Genomic DNA, 20,415 nt, shown 5'->3' on the forward strand with positions numbered 1-20,415 from the left:
GGAGTCTGAATGCAGATCAAAGCATACAATTTTCTCTTTTTTTTTCTTTCTCATTGGTTTTCCCCTTTTTTGTTTCTTTTTCACAACATGACTAAGTGGAAATATGTTTAATATGATTATACCTGGATAACCTTTATCAGATTGCTAGTCATGTCGGGGAGGAGGGAAGGGAGAGGGGAGGGAAAGAGGGAGAGAGAAAAAAAATTTGGAACTCAAAATCCTGTAAAAGTGAACATTGAAAACGATCTTTACATGTAATTGGAAAAAAAAATACTATTAAGTGGAGGAAAAATACTCCTTCAACACTAGGCTTTAGCATATTGTCCCTAGTGAAAGGTAAACTGCATGAGGGCTGGAACTATGTCTCTTTTCACCTTTTATTCCCAGTACCTAGCACAGTGTAGCTGCAAATCCTAGGTTGCCAAAGGGAATTGAATTTGTATCTGAGCTCCCCCCAAAGCACCCTGATCTATATCATAGAAATAACAGGTGTTCTAATTAAATAGTTTTATTGAAAAAATATTTACATTTTCCATGTTAGAACATAAAAAAACAAAAACAAAAAATGAAAACACATCCCAAAGCATTTTTAGTCAGCTCAGGAGAATGTTTACAGTGAACTGTATCAGCCTCTGGAAAGTACATATTCAGTCAGAGTGCACGAGGTTGATGTTTAATAGGTGAGGAAGGGTTCACATGGAATGCACCGGAGTCCCACAGTGTTTATGCCACAGATCGATGGCTTTGCTCACAATGGCATCTGAACTGTCCTGGGGGATCTGTGAAAGAGTAGAAAGAAATAAAGAGTCCTTGGGAAATCTGTATGCTTGCAATCACAGTACTGAATATGAAAAATCCTATTCACTGTGGTATGGAGTTCCTTCCAACAGGCTTTTAATTACTACTAAGGGGGAGGGCAGGGAAGGGAAGTAGGATCAAATAAGATGGTCCAAGAAATCTCCATGCAAAAAAGGGAAGGGTTCCCAGATCCTTGTGAAGCTACCTAACTATAGGGAATTCTGAGCAACAGAGAAAAGGAATACCATGTGTTTCTTTGGGATTCAATAGTTCCTAACTGATGCTGGCTTTGACTTATTAATAAACTAGAAATAGTAAAGGACCTGAAGAATCCCTCCCAACTCTATTTAACCTCCAATGATTCCTCTTCCATTAGACACTACTGAACCTCCAATGATTCCTGTTCCATTAGACGCTACTGAACCTCCAACAATTTTTGTTCCATTAGACTCTACTGAACATCCACCAATTTCTGTTCCATTAGACTCTACTGAATGTCTAATGATTCCTGTTCCATTAGACTCTACTGAACTTCCAACGATTTCTGTTCCATTAGACTGTACTGAACATCCAACAATTTCTGTTCCATTAGATTCTACTGAATATCCAATGATTCCTGTTCCATTAGACTCTACTGAACCTCCAACTATTCCTGTTCCATTAAAAGAAATTTTTTGTGCCAAGGCCCCTCAAGTTGTAAACAAAGATTACCATTTTGCATGCCCCCAAATCCATGACTGCATGTTGTTCAGGACATCACTTCCAAAGGATGCCATGTATAATCTGATTCTAAGACATAGGTCAATTTTATACCAAGTTTCCTTTGGAGAGAGGAGCGAGGAAGTCAAGGAAGAATCACAGAATGTCAGCATTAGAAACTTCCTCAGATGCCATCTGGTCCCAACCATATCTGGAAACCCCCTCTAAATGTCCTCAAGAATGGACAATCTAGTATTTAAATGAAGGCATCTAGAGTAGGGATCTTCATATGGGGTCTGAAAACTTACTAGTTTTATTTTTTTTAACTTTCTTTACTATTAAAATATGATTGGTTTCCTTGGTAATCCTATATATTTTATCTTGTGCATTTGAAACATTATTTTGAGAGGGCTACACAGGCTTCATACTGCTGAAAGGGTGTCCATGACAAAAAATGGTTAAGAACTCCTAGCCAAGAATGAAAGGGGAGCCCATGGCATCCTAAGGCAGTCCATTCCACTTGGAGACAATTCTAATGGTCAGAAGATTTTCCTTACCTGAAAGTGAAATCTGCCTCTCTACAATTTTCAACCACTTCTCCCAATTCTGCCTTTTCAGGTGAAGCAAAATAAATCTAACCTTCTTTCATTACAGCCCTTCAAATAATTGACTAGTATGCCATCCACAAATCACCTCCTCTCCAGGATAAACATCTCCAATACATTCAAGTGATGCTCCAATAGCATGATCCACATGTTCTTCACCATCCAGAATGGATGCTTAAAGTCCTTCCTAAAAAAGGTATACCTAGAGCTAAACATATTGCAGTGGGGATCTACCTAAGGCAGAGTACAATGAAACTATTACTTCCTTCTTTAAACCCTATGCCTCTCTTAACATACCCAAAGACAAAATTAGGGTGTGTTTTTTTCAGGAGGGAAAGGGGTAGAGTGTAGTTGTGGCACTGTAGATAGAGCTGGGCCTGGAGTCACAAAGATTCATCTTCCTGAGCTCAGATCTGGTCTCATACACTTACTAGCTATGTGACCCTGGGCAAGTCATTTAATTGGTTACTGTTTGCCTCAGTTTCCTCATCTGCAAAATGAGCTGGAAAAGGAAATGGCAAACTACTCTGGTATCTGCCAAGAAAACCCCAAATGGGGTCATAAACAGTTAGTCACAACTGAAAAACGACTGAATAAAAACAAGTCAGACTTCATTGAGACTACAGTACACTAAAGCCCCTGCATCTTTTTCAGATGAACTGTTATCCAGCCATACCTCTCAGGGGTGGGGAACCTGCAGCCTCAAGGCCACATGTGGCCCTCCAGGTCCTCAAGAGCAGCACTTTGAATGAATCCAAACTTTACAGAACAAATCCCCTCAATGAAAAGATTTGTTCTATAAAACTTGGACTCGGTCAAACAGCCACGCCCAAGGACCTAGCCGACCCCATACAGCCTCAAGGCCACAGGTTCCCTACCCCTATAATCTGGATCCTTGTGAAATTGCTTTCCTTTGTTGAGCATTAGGAAATTGCATTTTATTTTACATAATATGTCTTGAAGCTACTTTTTTTAACCCAAGCAGAAGAGTTTACATTTACATAAATACATCAAGCATCTGTGATTCTATCTAAGTGGGGAGGAATTCCATCCATCAAAGTAAAGGCATTGTTCATTGAAAGGGACTTGCCCATGGCTGCACAGCTAGTAAATATGGGAGGCAGGACTGGAGCCAGCATCTCAATGACTGCAAATTCAGCCCTCTATTCATCCAAATTTATCTTTTATTATATGTCATCTTATTAGATTCAGCCAAATGTTCTGGCTTGTCAAGACCATATTGGATCATCACTCTGTCATCTAACATGCTAGCTCTCTCTCTCATCTTTGTGAAATCTGCAAATTTGATTAACAATGTGATCCATGCCTTCCTCTAATACTTGATATGAACATTAAACACTGTAGGGACAAGAAGAGGGCACTGGGACAATGCACTTATGATCCTTTATGAATCTAATAGTGACCCATTACTATATTCTGGGACTGATCATTCAACCAATTTCAAATCCACCTAAAGGTAGTATCATCTAGCCCACCTCTTGCCATCTTGTTCACAAGGATAATATGAGAAACTCTGTCATCTGCTTTGCTGAAAATCAGATTTGTAATATCTGTAGCCTTCCCCTTGACTAGATACTTAATTGTCCAATAAACACTACAATTTATTATTGGGAGTTATAGTGTACTGGGAGAATCTGGTTAGGTGGAGAATCTACTTTGTTTTATTGATCAAATAAAACAAATGCCTCTGTAAAACAAAAGGGTGGGACCAGAGTATCTCTAAGGCCCCTTTTAGCTCCCTGTCTTTTGTTATTCAGTTGTGTCCAACTCTTATGACCCCATGGGCCATAATGCACCAATACTGTCTTTGAGGTTTCCTTGGGAAAGATACTGGAGTGCTTTGCCATTTCCTTCTCCAGTAGCTTAAGGCAAACAGAGGTTAAGTGACTTGCCTAGAGTCACACAGCTATTAAGTGTCTGAGGCCAGATTTGAACTAGGGTCTCCCAAGTCCAAGTCCAGGGCTCTATTCACTGAGTTGCTTCCATCTCTCTATCCGTGCCCCTATAATTCTATAAAATAGTTGCTAAACAAGAAAATAAAGATAAAGTGCACTTACATTTTCCAAAAACTTCGTGATTTTTTCAGCATTGTTCAATGCCATTACTTTTATTTTAAAAGTTAATAAAATTTCCACAGCAACGAAAACTAGGATCTTGCAGGAACCACTTATAACTTTGTCCCAAACTCTACAAAAATAAAAACATTTAACTGGTATTACTGAATTTTAAGTTATTGAAATTTCCTCAAAATCCAAAATTATTCCTTGTTTTAACTAGTAATTTTGTCAGAGAATCATCATTAAATTTCAAAATTGACATTCATGAAGCATTTCAAGTTCAGTTGAATTTATCTTAGATATGAATAGGAATTGGAAGGAATAGAAGAAAAACACCATCAAGATATGCCAGTCTATAATAAATCTAGCAAAAACCTCATCTCTAATGTTCCCTTTGAAATTTGAGATTTACCACTCCCCACTTCTTTGCAAAAGTGGAAGATTATAGGGGTGGTGCATTGTATAGGTCAGAATTTTCTCCCGTATGTCGGTTAATTTTATGAAAGATTTCCCCCCTCTTTTTTATTCTTTGTTATAAGGGATGGTTCTCTGTAACAGAGGAGGCAGGATGTATGGAGAAATAGAGGTGATATAAAACAAAAGACAATAATAAAATTTATTTTTTGAATGTAATTAATGCAAAACAAGAATCTGGTGCCTAAATTTATTCTATGAAAGGTAATAAAGAGGCAATATCCTTTGACCCAGAGATTTCATTGCTAAATATATATCCCACAGAGGTCAATAGCAGCAAGTTCCCATGTAAACCAAAATATTCATAGAAACCTTTTCTATAGGGCAAAACATTGGGAACTAAGTAGATGCTCAATTGGGAATGGCTAAACAAGTGATACATGAATATAATGGAATATTACCAAACCACATTAAATGAAGAACACAGAGAAGTATAGGAAGGTTTATGTGGACAGATATATAGTGAAGCAAGCAGAACCAACAAAACAATACATACAATGCCTACAACAAGGCAAAAGGGAATAAAAATAAAACTAATTGTATAATTATAATGACAGCCTGGCCTTAGAGAAGAGTTCAGAAAACACACCTTCACACTAAGTGTGAAATACTACACACACCATCCAATGTTGTTGATGTGTGAGTTAATTTTGCTGAAATGATTCTTAGAAAATCTTTCTTTTTTGATTCCTTGCAACAAAAGATGCATCATTGTGTAGGGGAAGGAATATAGTCAGAAATAAAAGTATTGTAAAAGCAAAAGATACCAATAAAAATTAGGTTTATAGCTCAATATCTGTTGATTGACTGGAATAGTGTTTGGAGGTACATCCTCATGTTCAATTCATTTTCTTTATAAACCAGCTCATAGTGACACTGCAGTGAAGTTACACATCTCTAAATCCATTCTCAGAACTGAGCTCTACTGCATACATAAGTAAGAAAAGCAGCTTTTCTACGTAAGTCTTTAAAAATTGTGTCCATTGTGAGTTTTATGATTTGGTGGTCAGTTCTTTCAGTCATGTCCAATTCTTCATGACCCCATTTGAGGTTTTCTTGGCAAAGATATTGTAGTAGATTGCCATTTTCTTCTCCAGTTCTTTTTATAGATGAGGAAGCTAAGGCAAACAGAGCTAAGTGATTTGTCCAGGGTCACACAGCTATCTGAGGCCAGATTTGAACTCATGAAGATGAGTCTTCCTGACTTCAGACTCAGCACCATATCCACTGTGCCACCTCCTTTAGGATTTGAGGGTCCTCAAATAAGAAACCACAATAAATCGTGCAATGTTATACTATCTTAAGAAGAAGAAGAAATAGTGCCATTTTGTTGTTTGCAAAAGATGACGTTTTCAAGTCATTCTTTTTCTCAAGAAGAAAAATTGGAGGAGCAGGAAAAGTATGGTTTATTATCCTCTTCTCATTTATTTATTCTTTCATTCACTTAGTAAACATTTACTGAGTGCCCATTGTGTTCAAGGCACTGTACCAGGTGATGAGGAAGATACGAGGTACAAGAAACAATCTTCTGAGGAGTTTATTCAATCAATCAATGACTTACTTATTAAGCACTTACGCTACGCCTGACATTTCTGGCACTGGAGATGCATACACAATTAGTGATTATAATTGCCAATAATAATTAATAATCTGAATGGCTACATTACTATTTCCTTATTTTATTAATAGCAATATTGCTATTAATAATAGTAATAGCTACCATTTATATGTTGCTTTGAAGTCTGCACAGTGTTTCACAGATATTAATCTCCTTTGATGCTCACAACAACCCTGGGAGGTAACTGCTGTTATTAACATCCCCTTCTTACGCGTGAGGATCCTGAAAATGAGAGAGGTGACTTGCCCAGGGACACCCAGCTAGTGAAGATCTCATGCAGGGTTGGAATGGAAATCTGACTCCAGTGCTTTATCCACAGCACCACCTAGTGGCCTAGAAATGAAACAATCTTTATTCTCTCTAATGATATATTTATAAAGCATTTAGCAAATCTTAAAGTGCAAAGTCTGGTTATTATGTAATTATTAACATCATCATCATCATCGAGGGGCTTTATGAGGTAGAGGCGAGCAGACTGTGCACTCCAGGCATAGGGGAAAAACCAGAGCAAAGGCAAAGAGGAGATGGAGTATGGCATGAGGAACAGAGAGGAGGCTACTGGAGCTGGTTCCCCAAGTGTGGGATGGGGAGACTGGAAGAGCAGGTTGGGGCAAAGTTGTGAAGGCCTTTGAAAGCTAAGCATTTATATTTGATCCTACAGGCACTGGAGTTTATTGAGTAAGGAAATGACACGGTCAGATCTGCACCAAAGAAAAATCAATTTTAATTTCTTCACTCTTTGTTTCCCCCATCCAAGCTGTTACCAAGGCCTGTCAATTCCAACTTTGCAATATTTCTCCAATATTTCCCCCTTTCTCCTTTGACACAGCCACCACTGCAGTCCAGGCTGTCATCACCTCATGACGATTACTGCAATAGCCTGCGATGGGTCAGCCTGCCTCAAGTCTCTCCCCACTCCAAGTCATCCTCCATTCAGCCACCAAAGTGACTTTCCTAAAACCCAGGTCTGATCATGTCAACCTCAATAAACTCAATAAACTCCAGTGATTTCCTCTTGTGTCCAAGACCAAAATACAAAATGCTCTGGCATTTGGAGCCCTTCATAACCTAGCACCCATACCTACCCACCTGCTCCCCTCCTTTCCAATCTTCTTACACCATATTCAACAAGAGGTACTCTTTGATCCAGTAACACTGGCCTCCTGGCTCTTCCACAAATATGACACTTCGGCTCTCAGCTTGGGCATTCTCTCTGGTTGTCCCTCATGCCTGGAACGCTCTCCCTTCTCTGCTCTGACCTCTATGTTTTCCTTTAAGTCCCAACTAAAAGCCCATCTTCTACAGGAAGCCTCCTAATTCTCGGGTCTCCCCAATGTTAATTATCTCCTATTTATCCTGTATGTAGCTTGCTTTATGTACATTTGTCTGCATGTTGTCTCCCCAATTAGACTGTAAGTTCCATAAGGGTAGGACTATTATTTTCCTCTTTTTGTATTCCCATTGCTTAGCACAATGCCTGACACATGGTAAGCGTTTATTAAATGTTTATTGAATGAGAAATTTTATTGATCGATTGACTGGAGTAGATAAAGACTTGCGACCAGGAGACCAATTAGTAGGACATGTTGTAATTGTCCGGATGAGAGATGATGATGAGCTCAGCTAAAAGTGGTCATTGTGTGAGTAGAAAAAAGGGGTAAGATTTGTAAGAGAAACATTGTGGAGACAGAATTGGTGAAATTTGGTAACCGTCTAAGAATATGGGTGAGAAAGAGCAAAGAGTTGAAGATAATGCTGGTTACGAACTGAGGGGATTGGAAGAAGCCTTTGTCAGAAAGAAAAATCCAGACATGGGAAGGGTTTGAGAGGAGAGATGACGAGTTCTGTTTCGGACATGTTGAGTTTGAGATGCCTAGTACAAGCTAGTAATGTTAATCAACAGCAGAACCCAAGCCTTCAAGAACTTCAAAAGAAATACTTGCCTCTGTAAACTGGATTCAGGTAAACAACCTGCAAAGCACTTCTGGAACCAGAGATCATAAGGCAGTTTGGTTACCACAGAACATGTCTTCATATGCTTCAGGAGACGGCTATCTTCAAGATTCAAGTACTGTTCAAAAGCCTTTGGCTAAAGGAGACAGAAAGAGATGGGAGAAATTTTCAATGATATAAAATATATCAGCTGATATATAGGATGTGTTGAAAATCCTCTAAGTATTAAATAAAAGCAAGTGCTACAAATGGCTAAAAATCTAATACTGTACACACTCAAGACCTGGGCAGACATAGTCCCTTCAAGCAAAAATCTATCAATCATGCTAACCTGATTCAGCAGTCCTTTTTTTAAGCTGTAAGAGTCAGGACCAGGGGAAGGATAGGAACAGTACAGAAGAGAAAACACAAGAGAAAAAGAGAAGAAATGGGACATGAGGAGGGAGATCTGGGAAAACCGGAAGAGAAAAAGACATAGTAGGGAGAATCCTGTTTTAGCCTCAGCAGCATCATCTATAAGGTGAGATGGTTGGACCAGATGACCTCTGAGATCCTTTTTAGCTCTAAATCTATAATCCTAACATCCTACTGGGTCACTGGTAACCTAGGTCCTTGTCCCAGTTCAGAAAGCAACTAGCTAAGTGACTTCACTTAACCTCTCAGATCTTCAGTTTCCCAGTCTACAAAATGATAGATCACTACGGTATGCAATCATGAGTAGGTCATTTTATCCCTCTGAGATTCAGTTTTGTCCTCATAAATTTTGTCCTCATATATCATGACAAAATGAAATTAAAATATATAGAATGCTTTGTAAAATGCTCTACAATTCTATGACCCTAATTTGTGTTTCTTAGTTATAATTAATGCAAAAAAAAAAACACCAAAGGTTAGCAGAAGTCAGCAAGACTTGGAAGAGAGAATTGTTAAAATATTGTTATGATGATGACCACAAATTTTAAAAAAAAGACATCAAATCATAACCTTGAAAACATTAAAATTTACACATTTTAAAGTCCTAACTTGGTCAATCAACAGAGAATTGTTGTAAGACTATATTTGTTATGGTCTCAGTGACGTCGCCCATGTTTTCAAAGACTGCCTGAATTTGGTCACAGGTCACTGGGACTTCACTAAGGTTGGCCTTAGTCAACAGTTTCCTGAGCAAGCAAAATTTCATCACTGAGTTCCGCTGAGAAGCATGGCCTTTGAGAACCAAAGGTCAAATCCACATCGTTGGGAAGCAGTAGAGTACAATTTCAGCACAGGTTTTCCATGTCATATGTCTACAGTTCCAGGAAGAAGGAATAAGTAGAATTTAGGAAAGCAATCATATCTGATACTTATCAAGCACTTTAACATTTTCAGGATGCTTGACAAACGTTATCCTACTTCAGCCTTACGATACATCCCTTAGGTATGTAAAATAGTTATATCAATATCAATAATAATCATTGTTAATAATAATAGCAATAATAAGAATTAATAATGACAAGTATTTATATAGCATTTCAAGTTCTACAAAGTATTTTACATATTTTAATCTCATTTTGTCATGATATATGAGAACAAAATTTTTGAGGACAAAAATCTAGCCCTGTTTTATTAATGAGGAAACTGGTTCTCAGAGGGATAAAATTACTTATCCTTGATCATATAGCCACTAAGTATCAGAAGCAAAATTTTAATGTAGAGTTTTCTGCCTCGAGATCTCTATCCATTATGCCATATTATCAACGAGTGGGCTGGGGACAAGGAAGGAGGAAGAGGAGGGGGAGAAGACAGGAAATAGTTTGAATTGTATGAGGAACTTTGATTTCTCTCCTGCCTACTTTACTATTTATTTTATGCAATACATATTGGTGCCCATGTTGCATTAGCTAGTAGAAAATAAACAGGAACTTTCACCCATCTTCATATTCCTCCTGCATAACTAGTATAATACCATGAACAATAATGCTGACCTAATGTTTATTGAATATAACTAGAAACAGGTCAATAAACTTGTTTACAAAAATTTTTTTTTGTCTTGGGAATCTTTAAAGATTTGGTATAGCTATACCAAAAAGAAGGCAACCTCTATCCATTATATAATCTAAGATGGGATAGATCAAGGGTTCTTAACTCTTTTTGTTTCATAGACCCCTTTGACAGTGTAGTAAAGACTGTGGGCTCCTTCTCAGAATAATACATGCATAAAACATACATGTAAAAATACAGAAAATAAAATACATAGATTTCAAAGGAAACTAGTCACACTGAAGTGAAATTATCAAAATATGGAGGCGAAAAGTTCACGGTTTATAGGTTAAGATTCTCTTTAAGGGTCCTAGGTTAAGAATGCCCTGAGCTAGATTACCTATGAAATTCTTTTGTGCCTTATAATTTTATGCTATTTTGACAAAATTCTTTTGTATATGGCACCGGGTTCATCTGTGAGAGAACAAGATTTCAGCAAACATTCTGAAGGGGAGAGAAGGTGTTAGTGGGATCCAGTGAATTAGAACACTGAAATATGCTTAGGGTACTCATTACCCAGGTGTGTTTTGTCCTTGTTCTGATGCCAAAGTGTCCTTGTTCTATCCATCATGTGCCTACTTCCTTAAGATTTTAGAATGATCTTTGCTTTGTGATTGCAGTTTTGTTTGGCAAGGCTTTAAAAATCTGAGAAGATGACAGGATAATGATAACTCTGTATTTACAAGAGGATGAATAGGAAAAATCTATATTATAAGTTTAAGAAAAAAGAATCTCATACTATTTAACCAAACAGAAAAGTTTAAATGAATGAATTTAGGACAAAGACAAATATCAGCACAATCGCTGGTTAGCTTTTCTTTATGCTTAGCAAAGATTTTTCTAAAAATCTCATAACTATTTAGTTCTACTGATATTGGATTCCATAGAAAATCTGAAACCTGTAAAATGCCTTGGACAAAAATGAAATTACCACTGGATACAAGTGCACTGCACTTTTCCCTGTTCTTCCTTTAAAAGTGCTGACTATGCCATTATATCAGTTTCAAGAATCATAAAGAATAAGCATCCTAAATGTGGTTGGTCCACAACCCAGTGCTTCACCTTGAGTTAACAGTGAACTGTCCAAAGTCAATGGAGTACACAGAGAGAGCATCTAGGGAAGCCTTGGCAAAAATTCTGGAGATTATAATTGAATTAAGAAGTAAGAATTCCATCAAGGTAATACTTAAAGTTTTATTTTAATCAAATCAATAAGTATCTTTATCCTTATTTGTTATCCTTATACGTATAGATATATCCTGATACACAGTGACTGGGTCACTCCTCAAAAGCTGTCAGAATAAATGGAGAAAATGAAAGTAATTAGAAACAAGGAAGCACCATGATGTAATGGAAAGAGTAATGGTTCTTAAGTCAGAGGGCCTGGGTTCAAATCCTAATTCTGCCTCTTATTCCTTATATCATTCTGAGCAAGTCACTCAATATCTCTGGGTCTCGGTTTTCTGAACTGTAAAATAAGAGGGTTGGTTTAGCATTGGAATATTGTTGTTACTGAGTCGTTTTCAGTTGTGTTTGACTCTTTGTGACCCAATCTGGGATTTTGCTAGATACTAGAGTGGTTTACCATTTCTTTTTCCAGCTCATTTTACAGTTGAGGAAACTGAGGCAGAGTTAAGTGACTCATCCAGGGTCACACAGCTACTAAGTATCTAGGGCAGGTTCCCCATCCCTGAATTCTAAGGCCATATTTGAACTCATGAAGATTGGTCTTTCCAGTTCCAAGCCCAGTGCTCTCTCCACTGCGCCACCTAGCTGCCCTAGTGGAATGACTTAGAAAACCACAAATGAACATTATCTATGTTGTATTTTTATTTTTTTTAAACATTTCCCAATTATATTTTAATCTGGTTCAGCCTGCACTTGGGTGTTTTTCAGGCATCAGTCTGATCTGGCTCTGGCTTAGATGACCTCAAAGACCCTACCAACTCTAACCTAAGCTACCATGATATTATGAAAAAGAAAAAGCAAAGAAGCATTCCTCATCTTGACCAATACAAAGGCGGCCACTCAGCCCCCTTCTATAGGCACTTGGATGTGTGCCACAAATAATGATTATTGGGGAGAATCAACTCTCACCAGAAACAACCCTAAAGGATCATAGTTGCTCTAGAACACCTGTTAGCCCCAGTATTTCCCCCTGCTCCCTGTTCCCGCCCAAAACAAAAAAATAAAAAAAATACTTCTCACCAGCTGAGGTAAGGAATCCCGGAACTTGTTATTTAATTGGTTCACAAAGCATCTGATAAGCCAATAGCAGTCAACATTATCTTCAACCATCTCTTCCATAGCTTTGGCAATGGCAAGAAATACTTCATCTTCTGGTTCCTGAAAGAAAAGGAACAAATTAATTTGGGAGTAGATGGGGAGGAGGGAGAGAATGTATTTTTCTTTAATAAGACTGTATTTTCTCCAAGACTGGGCCTCTCAAGTTGTATGTTGACAGTACGCTTTCCCTTTGGTACTGAGTTTTCATTCTCACTCTTTTCCCTGTCAGAGCATCTACTCTCTACCTCCAAATCTCTACCACACATTCACTTCTGATGCTCTTAACAAGAGAGAGGCCATCCCTGCCATTGCACTGAACAGCTCTTTCTAATGTGATCAATGACCTTTAAACTGCAGAATCTAAAAGCCTGTTTACAGTCTTCATGCTCTTTGACCTCACTATAGATGATGACGATGATGATGATAGCCAACACTTATACAGTACTGACTATGTGCTAGGCATCTGCTAAGCACTTTACAAACATCGTCTCATTTGATCCTCACAACAAATGATATGTGTATATGTGTAAATGTACATGTGTGCATGTATGTATATTTGTATAGATATGTAGGTTGTATGAACACATGTATTTGTGTTGTGTACCATATGCCTTATGAATATGTGTTCACAAGTGTGTATATGCATGTGTACTGGGTGGATATATATGTGCGTAGCTGTGGTGTATGTGTTATATATAGATACATGAATATGTGCAGAAGCATATTGTATGTATGTGCATGTAAGCATGTAAATGTATGTGCACTCATGTATAAATGTATTGACATAATATATGTGCCTATGTGCATGTGATTATATGTACATGCATGTATTGTGTTGCCCATATGTATGTATATATGCTTTGTATACCTATGTGTATATACACATATTATATGTATAAGCAAATATGTATATACATATATTACATATATGTCTGTAAATGCACATGTGTATAGACAGGTATGTGTACATGTATACATATACCTATTGTATGCATGCCTGTATGCAGGTATATAAACACACACCTGCATACATGTATGTAGGTATATGTGTATATTATACGTAAGTAGCTTTTATTGAGAGGTAAGTCAATTGTATATACATTATTCAATTGATTAGATCATATAATGTTTGTGAGAATTTTAAAAGAAACAATATTTTAAGAATTATAATTTCTAAGGGGGAAGAAAAACATTCCAAATACATTTCTGTTACAGAAGATACACTTGAGAAATGACAGAAATGCTTAAAACTAGGAAGCATGTGATCTCTTTGGAAATCAAATTACACTCTAGTGGCAAAAATGGAAAACTAACTTAAGAAAGTGATTATTGATCCCCATTTTACAGATGAGGAAGCTGAGGCAAACAGTTTAAGTGGCTTGCTCAGGGTCATCCAGCTACTAAGTGTCTGAGGCTGCATTTGAACTGGGGCCCAGTGAGAGCATCCACTGCTCTACCTAGCTGCCCCAGTAGCAAACCTAAATCACGTTTGATACTGCTGACAGTTTCTTCTAGTCTCCAAACATCTATGACAGTATACAATATCATGAGTCTCCTAACCCTCTACCTACTCCTTTCTGTCTCTTTTGCTGGCCATTCATCTTCCTCCTGAAATACATGTATGAAAGTCCCCTAAAATGATGCCTTTGACCTTCTGTCCAAAAGAAAAAACATCCATGGCTATGGCCATATAACTGAAAAACTTAACAACTAACATGTCCAACAATTAAAGGACGGGAAGTACAAATCATGGCATATTAGTGTAATACAATTATATGCTACCACAAAATTTATGTGTATATAGAATACAAGGAAACATGGAAAGACTTGAAGAATATCAACAAACAAGCAAAAGAAAAAGCACCACTATTAAAAAATAAAAGATAACAAGGCACAAAGAAATAGCACTTGAGATGAATTTGACGGGCACACAAGGTAAATCTATTTTCTGTCTATTTCTTTTTTATAGGATCACAGAATTAGGGCTGGAAGAGGGTTGAAATGGCATTTTTCTGGAAGACTGACCCTGACAGAAAAGTGTGAGGATGACCATTCAACCCCAAGGAAAGAGGCCCAAAGTACCATATTAGTTCAGAGGGATAAGAGGTCCAAAAGGGTTAGGTGACTTGCCCAATATCACATCAGTAGTAAATGGAAGAGAGATGGGATTTGAACCCAGGTCCTCTGACTCTTTAATCCAGGAGTCTTCCCATAGTTCCACATATTTATTGACTGTATTTTGTTAAAATGTATAGTCTAAATTATCACCAACTAAATTAAAGATAAATTTGCATAATATTTATCTATGCACAATTAATCCCAATTGAGTTTAATACCTCCCACCTTATAGAATAGTTGTTATAAATATGTGCAAAATTCAGCAAATGGGCTAAAAATGAAAAAAGTAAAGCAGGATATTAATGTTTTCTTTTTGTCTATCTGATTGGTAGAGAAATGTTTCAAATCAGAGGGCTTTGGTTGGAAGTTGATCCCATTTTGGGTAAAGTCATTGGTTGATTGGTGCCCGCTATAGCTGGGTGTTAATAAGTGTTAATAGTGTTAATAAGAAACTCTTCACATCAAATTCAACATTAAAAAATAGCTGAGGGAGGGAGTAAGAAGGATTACGAGTTATGGAAGTCTGAGACAGTTAAGAAAGAAGCTCACTGAACTCAGTGAGCCTAGTACATGTTCTATGGTAGGTCTACCCCAGAAAAGTTATCAGCAGTTCACTTATGATTCACAGACCATATGTAATCTTCTTTTCTTTGTATTATGTTTACCTACATACATATACTTCTTCCCAACACAATGTAGGCTGCTTGAGGAGAAAAGCATTCAGGTTTTGGGGGAGGTTTTTTGTATCCCCAATACAGTGCCTGTTGTTCAGTTGTTTTCAGTCATGCTTAACCCTTCTTGGCCCCATTTATGGTTTTCTTGGCAAAGATACTAGAGTGGTTTGTCATTTCCTTCTCCAGCTAATTTTACAGGTGAGGAAACTGAGTCAAACAGAGCTAAGTGGCTTGTCCAGGGTTACACAGCCATATTTGAACTCAGGGAGATGTCTTCCTGACTCCTGGCCCAGCACTCTATCAACTGAGCCATCTAGCTATCTGTGGCACACAGCAAGTCCTTAATAAATACTTGCTGATTGAGTCCTAGGGTATAAAGTTTGAATGACACTATATCAAGAGTTTTTAACCAAGGGAGTGTAATCCTGATTTTTTTTAAAAAATTTATAACCATATTTCAACAGTTTCCTTTGTAATTCTATGTGTTTATGCATTTAAAATCATTATTCTGAGAAGGGGTCCATAGACTTTACCACAATACAGAGAGTTAAGGACCCCTAGACCATAGATGTTAATCAAAAGGGATGTGAAAATTACAACTGAAAGTATCTGTTCCCATAATATACATATACAATAAGGATCTATGATTTTTTTTAATCATGTTGAACTCCATCCACCAATGCAGATTACAACAGTCTATAAATCAGTAAATAAGTCCTAGGGTGTTACATGAATCACATAAAGGTTAAATGACTCAACTTGCTAATAAATGCCAGTGAAGTCACCTAGTAGGTTGTGCCATGGACTTGGATTTAGGAATTCAGGGGCCACCTCAGATACTTATTAGCCATGTGATCTCTGGTAATTCACTCAACCTCTTATGCCTTAGCTTACTCCTCTGTAAAATGAGGGCAATGGCCCTGACGACTTCAAGGGTCTCTTCCAATCTATGATTTGATGAATTCAGGTCTTTCTGATTGAAGGTCAGCACTCCATTCACTATGTCAAACGGTCTATGTTATCAACACTATAACCAAGGAACACTATATACTGTTAAGAGGATAAGTCATAATATTTTAAAAGCTCTACTTCTAAGTATTAGTAAAGCCTTTCAATATTTTATTCTACCTTTAAGAACCAATTTAAAGTGACTTTGATCTGATATGCCCTAGAACCAAAATTATACAGATCAAAAAAACAATCATTTTGAAATCTTGCAAAATGCCATTCAAAACATGGAGCTAAATTCCTCAAGTAAATTTCACCAAAAACTTCTGAGGGCATTAAAGAGTGCATGAAAGCCTTTTGTTCTCAAATATTATCCCCCTGCTGAAAGTGCTTTGGAATCTTATCTGAGTTAAGCAGTGGTAATGCTTCAAAGTTAAAACCAAACTAAATATTATCTTCTTATTTTGGAAAATATTAAGTCCTTTAAAACTTCCAGCTCTTTCATTCTTTCATCTGTAGGCCTCCTTTTAATGTGTTTCTGACTTGTATACAAATTTAGGTGCATATAACAAAGAGTCATAACCAAAAAAAGACAACTTTCCTAAATCCTTAATTACATGCCCATAAGACAGTTTTTCACTTTAAAAGGTGGGGGGGAGGGAAGAGGGATTTGCTTCTGACAGGAGTCTATGTGCAGAAATAGAGAGCGCTCCGTGTTCAAAGCCCATAGGACCATATAAAAGAAAAGGAATTTTGAGTGGGGATAAATCAAAAACTGTAACAGAAACTATAACAGGTCTATCTAGTACTAAATATGTACTACTCATAATAAATTAATCTTTAAAAAGCTATGCAATAGTGTCAACTTCATTTTATTAATGCTAAGTGAAATTTAATGGAGATTTTTGAGCATTCCTATTATTTCCAAAGAAACCCTGTTTCCCTTGACAAAAATAATAAAGATGGGCAACTGTCATTAGCTGTAAGGTCTATCAGCCACCCTTCATCATTAATTTTACAAATAAAGAACAAGTTAAATATAACTATTCGGGGCAGCTAGGTGGCACAATGGATAGAGCACTGGTCTTTGGACTCAGATGGACCTGACTTCAAATCCAGCCTCCAACATTTGACACTTGACTAGCTGTGTGACCCTGGGCAAGTCACTTAACCCCCATTGCCTTGCCAAAAAAAACCCAAATATCAAGCATTCAATAGGTTAATAATCATGGTAAATCTATTTTAATATTTAATTATCTAAATGTAAAATTTAAATTAAATAAATTTAATATTAATATAAATGTACATTTAAAATTGAATTTTAAATTTAAATATTTAACATTTTTAAAAATGTAAATAAATACTAGATTACACTGAACCTGATAGTCAAATCACTGCATTTAATGGCCCTGAACTACTCCCCTCCCAGTGATTATGCAATTCAATCTGTGAGAGGAAGGAAAAAAATAATTTATATGTTTTTGAGAGAATTATATTTTAAAGGTGAAAGAAAAAATCTTCCCCCATTATTCCCTTACCTGGTTTCATTTTTTTTCCCTCTCTTGCTCTATCACTCCTCAAAAAAGGAAAAAGAAAGAAAACCCTATCCTTAAAAAGACTTACCTTGCAAATATGGACACAAATATTTGAGGGAAAGATTAATCTGCATTCCATTACAATCTAATTATTGTAACACTTTCACAATTATGCCTCTACTCCATTAGGAAACTGGCATAGTAATGCCTTTGCTATTTAGTGACTTTAGTTTTGTGATGGCCTTAAGACTAGTCCTAGTTGTTTATAGATGGCAGAGGGATGGCCAAGAGCATCAAAACATCGGAGCAAAGCAGACACCAACCAGAGGAAAGGAAGGACTTCGAGGTAACTTTCCGGATTCTAGCTGATACATGCGCAGGTAGACATCCACCTGTGGAGTAGAGTCACTGACAAAACGAATGACTTTCAGGGCGTGCAGGACGTCTGTGTACTGCTCCTTCCGATACATCATGACCTGAGCATGAGATTCATGGTAAGGAGGCAGGATTCCTAGGAGAGAGGAGAAAGCCAGGCAGTAACCCAAACCCTTCTTATCTAATGAAGGCGCTGCTAGGAGAAGAAAGCCATGAAAACAAAAAAGCTAGCTTGGTCCATACAAAAGAACCACATTTATAACTGTGGAGGATCACTCTTAGGAGGTTATCTACAAGAATCCATTTTTCCTATTCTTAAAGCACTGAGGCATTAATTAATAACATCATTGCTGGTATAAGCTTGAAATTACATGACACCAAAAAGATCACATGCAAGCTCCCTGAGGACAGGGACTGCCCTTGGCCTCTTTTGGTATTCCCAGTGCTTAGCACAATGCACCTGGCACACAGTAGGTGCTTAATAAATACTGATTGATTGACATATTCATAGGATCATAGATTTAGAGTTGGAAGGGGCTTTAGAGGCTATCTAACCCATATATATCATTTAATGGGTGAGGAGTCTGAGGTACTGATAGGTTCAGGTGGTTTGCTGAAGGTCTCATAGGTCAAAAGAGGTAGAGCCAGACTCAAAGTCAGATTCTTTGACTCCAAATATAACACTCTTTTCATCTAACTAACCAACAAAAATTAAACACCCACTATAGACAAAGTGTGCTGGACATTAGGGGGAACAAAACCAAAAACAGAGTATTCTTTTTTCAAAAGGATCTTACAGGATATGACAAATGAGCATATACAGGATAATCTGAGGAAGCAAGAGAAAGCATTTACAGCTGGAGGCCATTTACAGCTACAGTAAGAGATAGTATATAAGCTGAGCCTTGAAGGAAGCTAGAGATTCCAAGAGATGGGGGAAAAGTACATCAAAGGCATGGGATTAGGCTGTGAAAAGGCATGGAGAAAGAAGATAGAATGTTGAGTCTGGGTCCCCCAAGGAAGCCTGCTGAGGCTTGAATGTGTGTTTCATGGGGAATGATGTACAAAAAGCCTGGAAACTTAAGATGACATCAGACTATGACAGGTTTTAAATGCCAAATAAGGAATATTTTTATATTTACATATATATAACAGATTGCAAATCTTATATATGATATATTTTATATATTAAATATTTATACTTATTTTATTAAATGCCAAGTAAGGAATATTTTATCCTAAAGACAATGGGGAATTATTAAAGATTCTTGGGATTTTAAGGGAATGTAATGGTCAGATCTGAGCATTAGGGAAGTTATTTTGGCAGTTATGTAGAAAATGAATTAGAAAGGAGAGATTAGAGCCAATTCAATTAGGAATAATCTAGACAAGCATGAAAAGTGTCTGAACTTTGGTAGTGGTAGATGGAGAGAAGGGGGATAGGTACAAGGTTTGTTATGCGAGCAACAATTAGACTTAGCTTCTGATTAGGTATGTAGAGCGATGAAAAGAGAGGAGTCAAAGATGAATCCAAGCCTATGAGCCTAAGTGACTAGAAGGATGGTGGTACTCTCCACAAAACTGGAAAGTTAAGAGGAAGGACAGGCTTAAGATTTTAAAATTCTTGAATATGGTATTTTATACTGTTTTCTCCAATTTTTCTTTTGGTCTTCTATTCATATATCTTAATCTTTGAAAGTGGTTTTATATATACATAATATATACTATAATATATATACATATATTTAATAAGGTTATCATTTCCTTCAGAGCAAAATTCAGGTGTTTCTCTTCAAATACTGAGCATGGAAAATCCATGACAGTGTTATAAGAAATAACAAATATGAAGATTTCAGAGAAAGACTTATATGAACTGATGCAGAGGGAAGGAAGTAGAATCAAGGGAACACAGTAAAAGACAGGCAAACTCAAATCAACTGCAATAATCAATCCTGATCCCATAGAACATATTAGGAAAACACATTTTCCAGAAGCACATTAGTGCACCACTGGTGGAGTTATAAATTGGTCCAAACATTCTAGAAAACAATTTGCAGTTATACAAAGAAAGTGAATAAAATGGCCTTGCCCTTTTATACAAAGATCCCACTGCTAGCTATATATACCAAGAAAATCAATGACTTTAAAAAATGTTCTCAAATATAGTAAAATATTTTAGCCCATCCGTTGGGGAATGACTAAACAAGGTATGTGATTTGCTCAGGGTCACAGAGC

At 37.0% G+C, this 20,415-nt stretch overlaps 1 protein-coding gene across 7 annotated transcripts in view; it reads right to left on the reverse strand.

Annotated features, from left to right (window-relative positions):
* Positions 1-492: 492 nt before the first annotated feature.
* The window catches only part of TBC1D7 (TBC1 domain family member 7), a 29,679-nt gene continuing 9,756 nt past the window's right edge, over positions 493-20,415 (reverse strand). For all 7 annotated transcript variants that reach the window (XM_072603851.1, XM_072603849.1, XM_072603856.1 and 4 more), the window contains 5 exons: positions 18,129-18,316; positions 12,453-12,590; positions 8,216-8,361; positions 4,181-4,310; positions 493-779 (listed from right to left, as the gene is read on the reverse strand). In XM_072603851.1, the coding sequence (XP_072459952.1) occupies positions 693-779; positions 4,181-4,310; positions 8,216-8,361; positions 12,453-12,590; positions 18,129-18,316 (689 nt within the window). In that variant the 3' untranslated portion in view covers positions 493-692. The remainder of the gene's footprint in view (positions 780-4,180; positions 4,311-8,215; positions 8,362-12,452; positions 12,591-18,128; positions 18,317-20,415) is intronic.

Source organism: Notamacropus eugenii, chromosome 4, assembly GCF_028372415.1.
Source record: "Notamacropus eugenii isolate mMacEug1 chromosome 4, mMacEug1.pri_v2, whole genome shotgun sequence".
Taxonomy (NCBI): Eukaryota; Metazoa; Chordata; class Mammalia; order Diprotodontia; family Macropodidae; genus Notamacropus; species Notamacropus eugenii.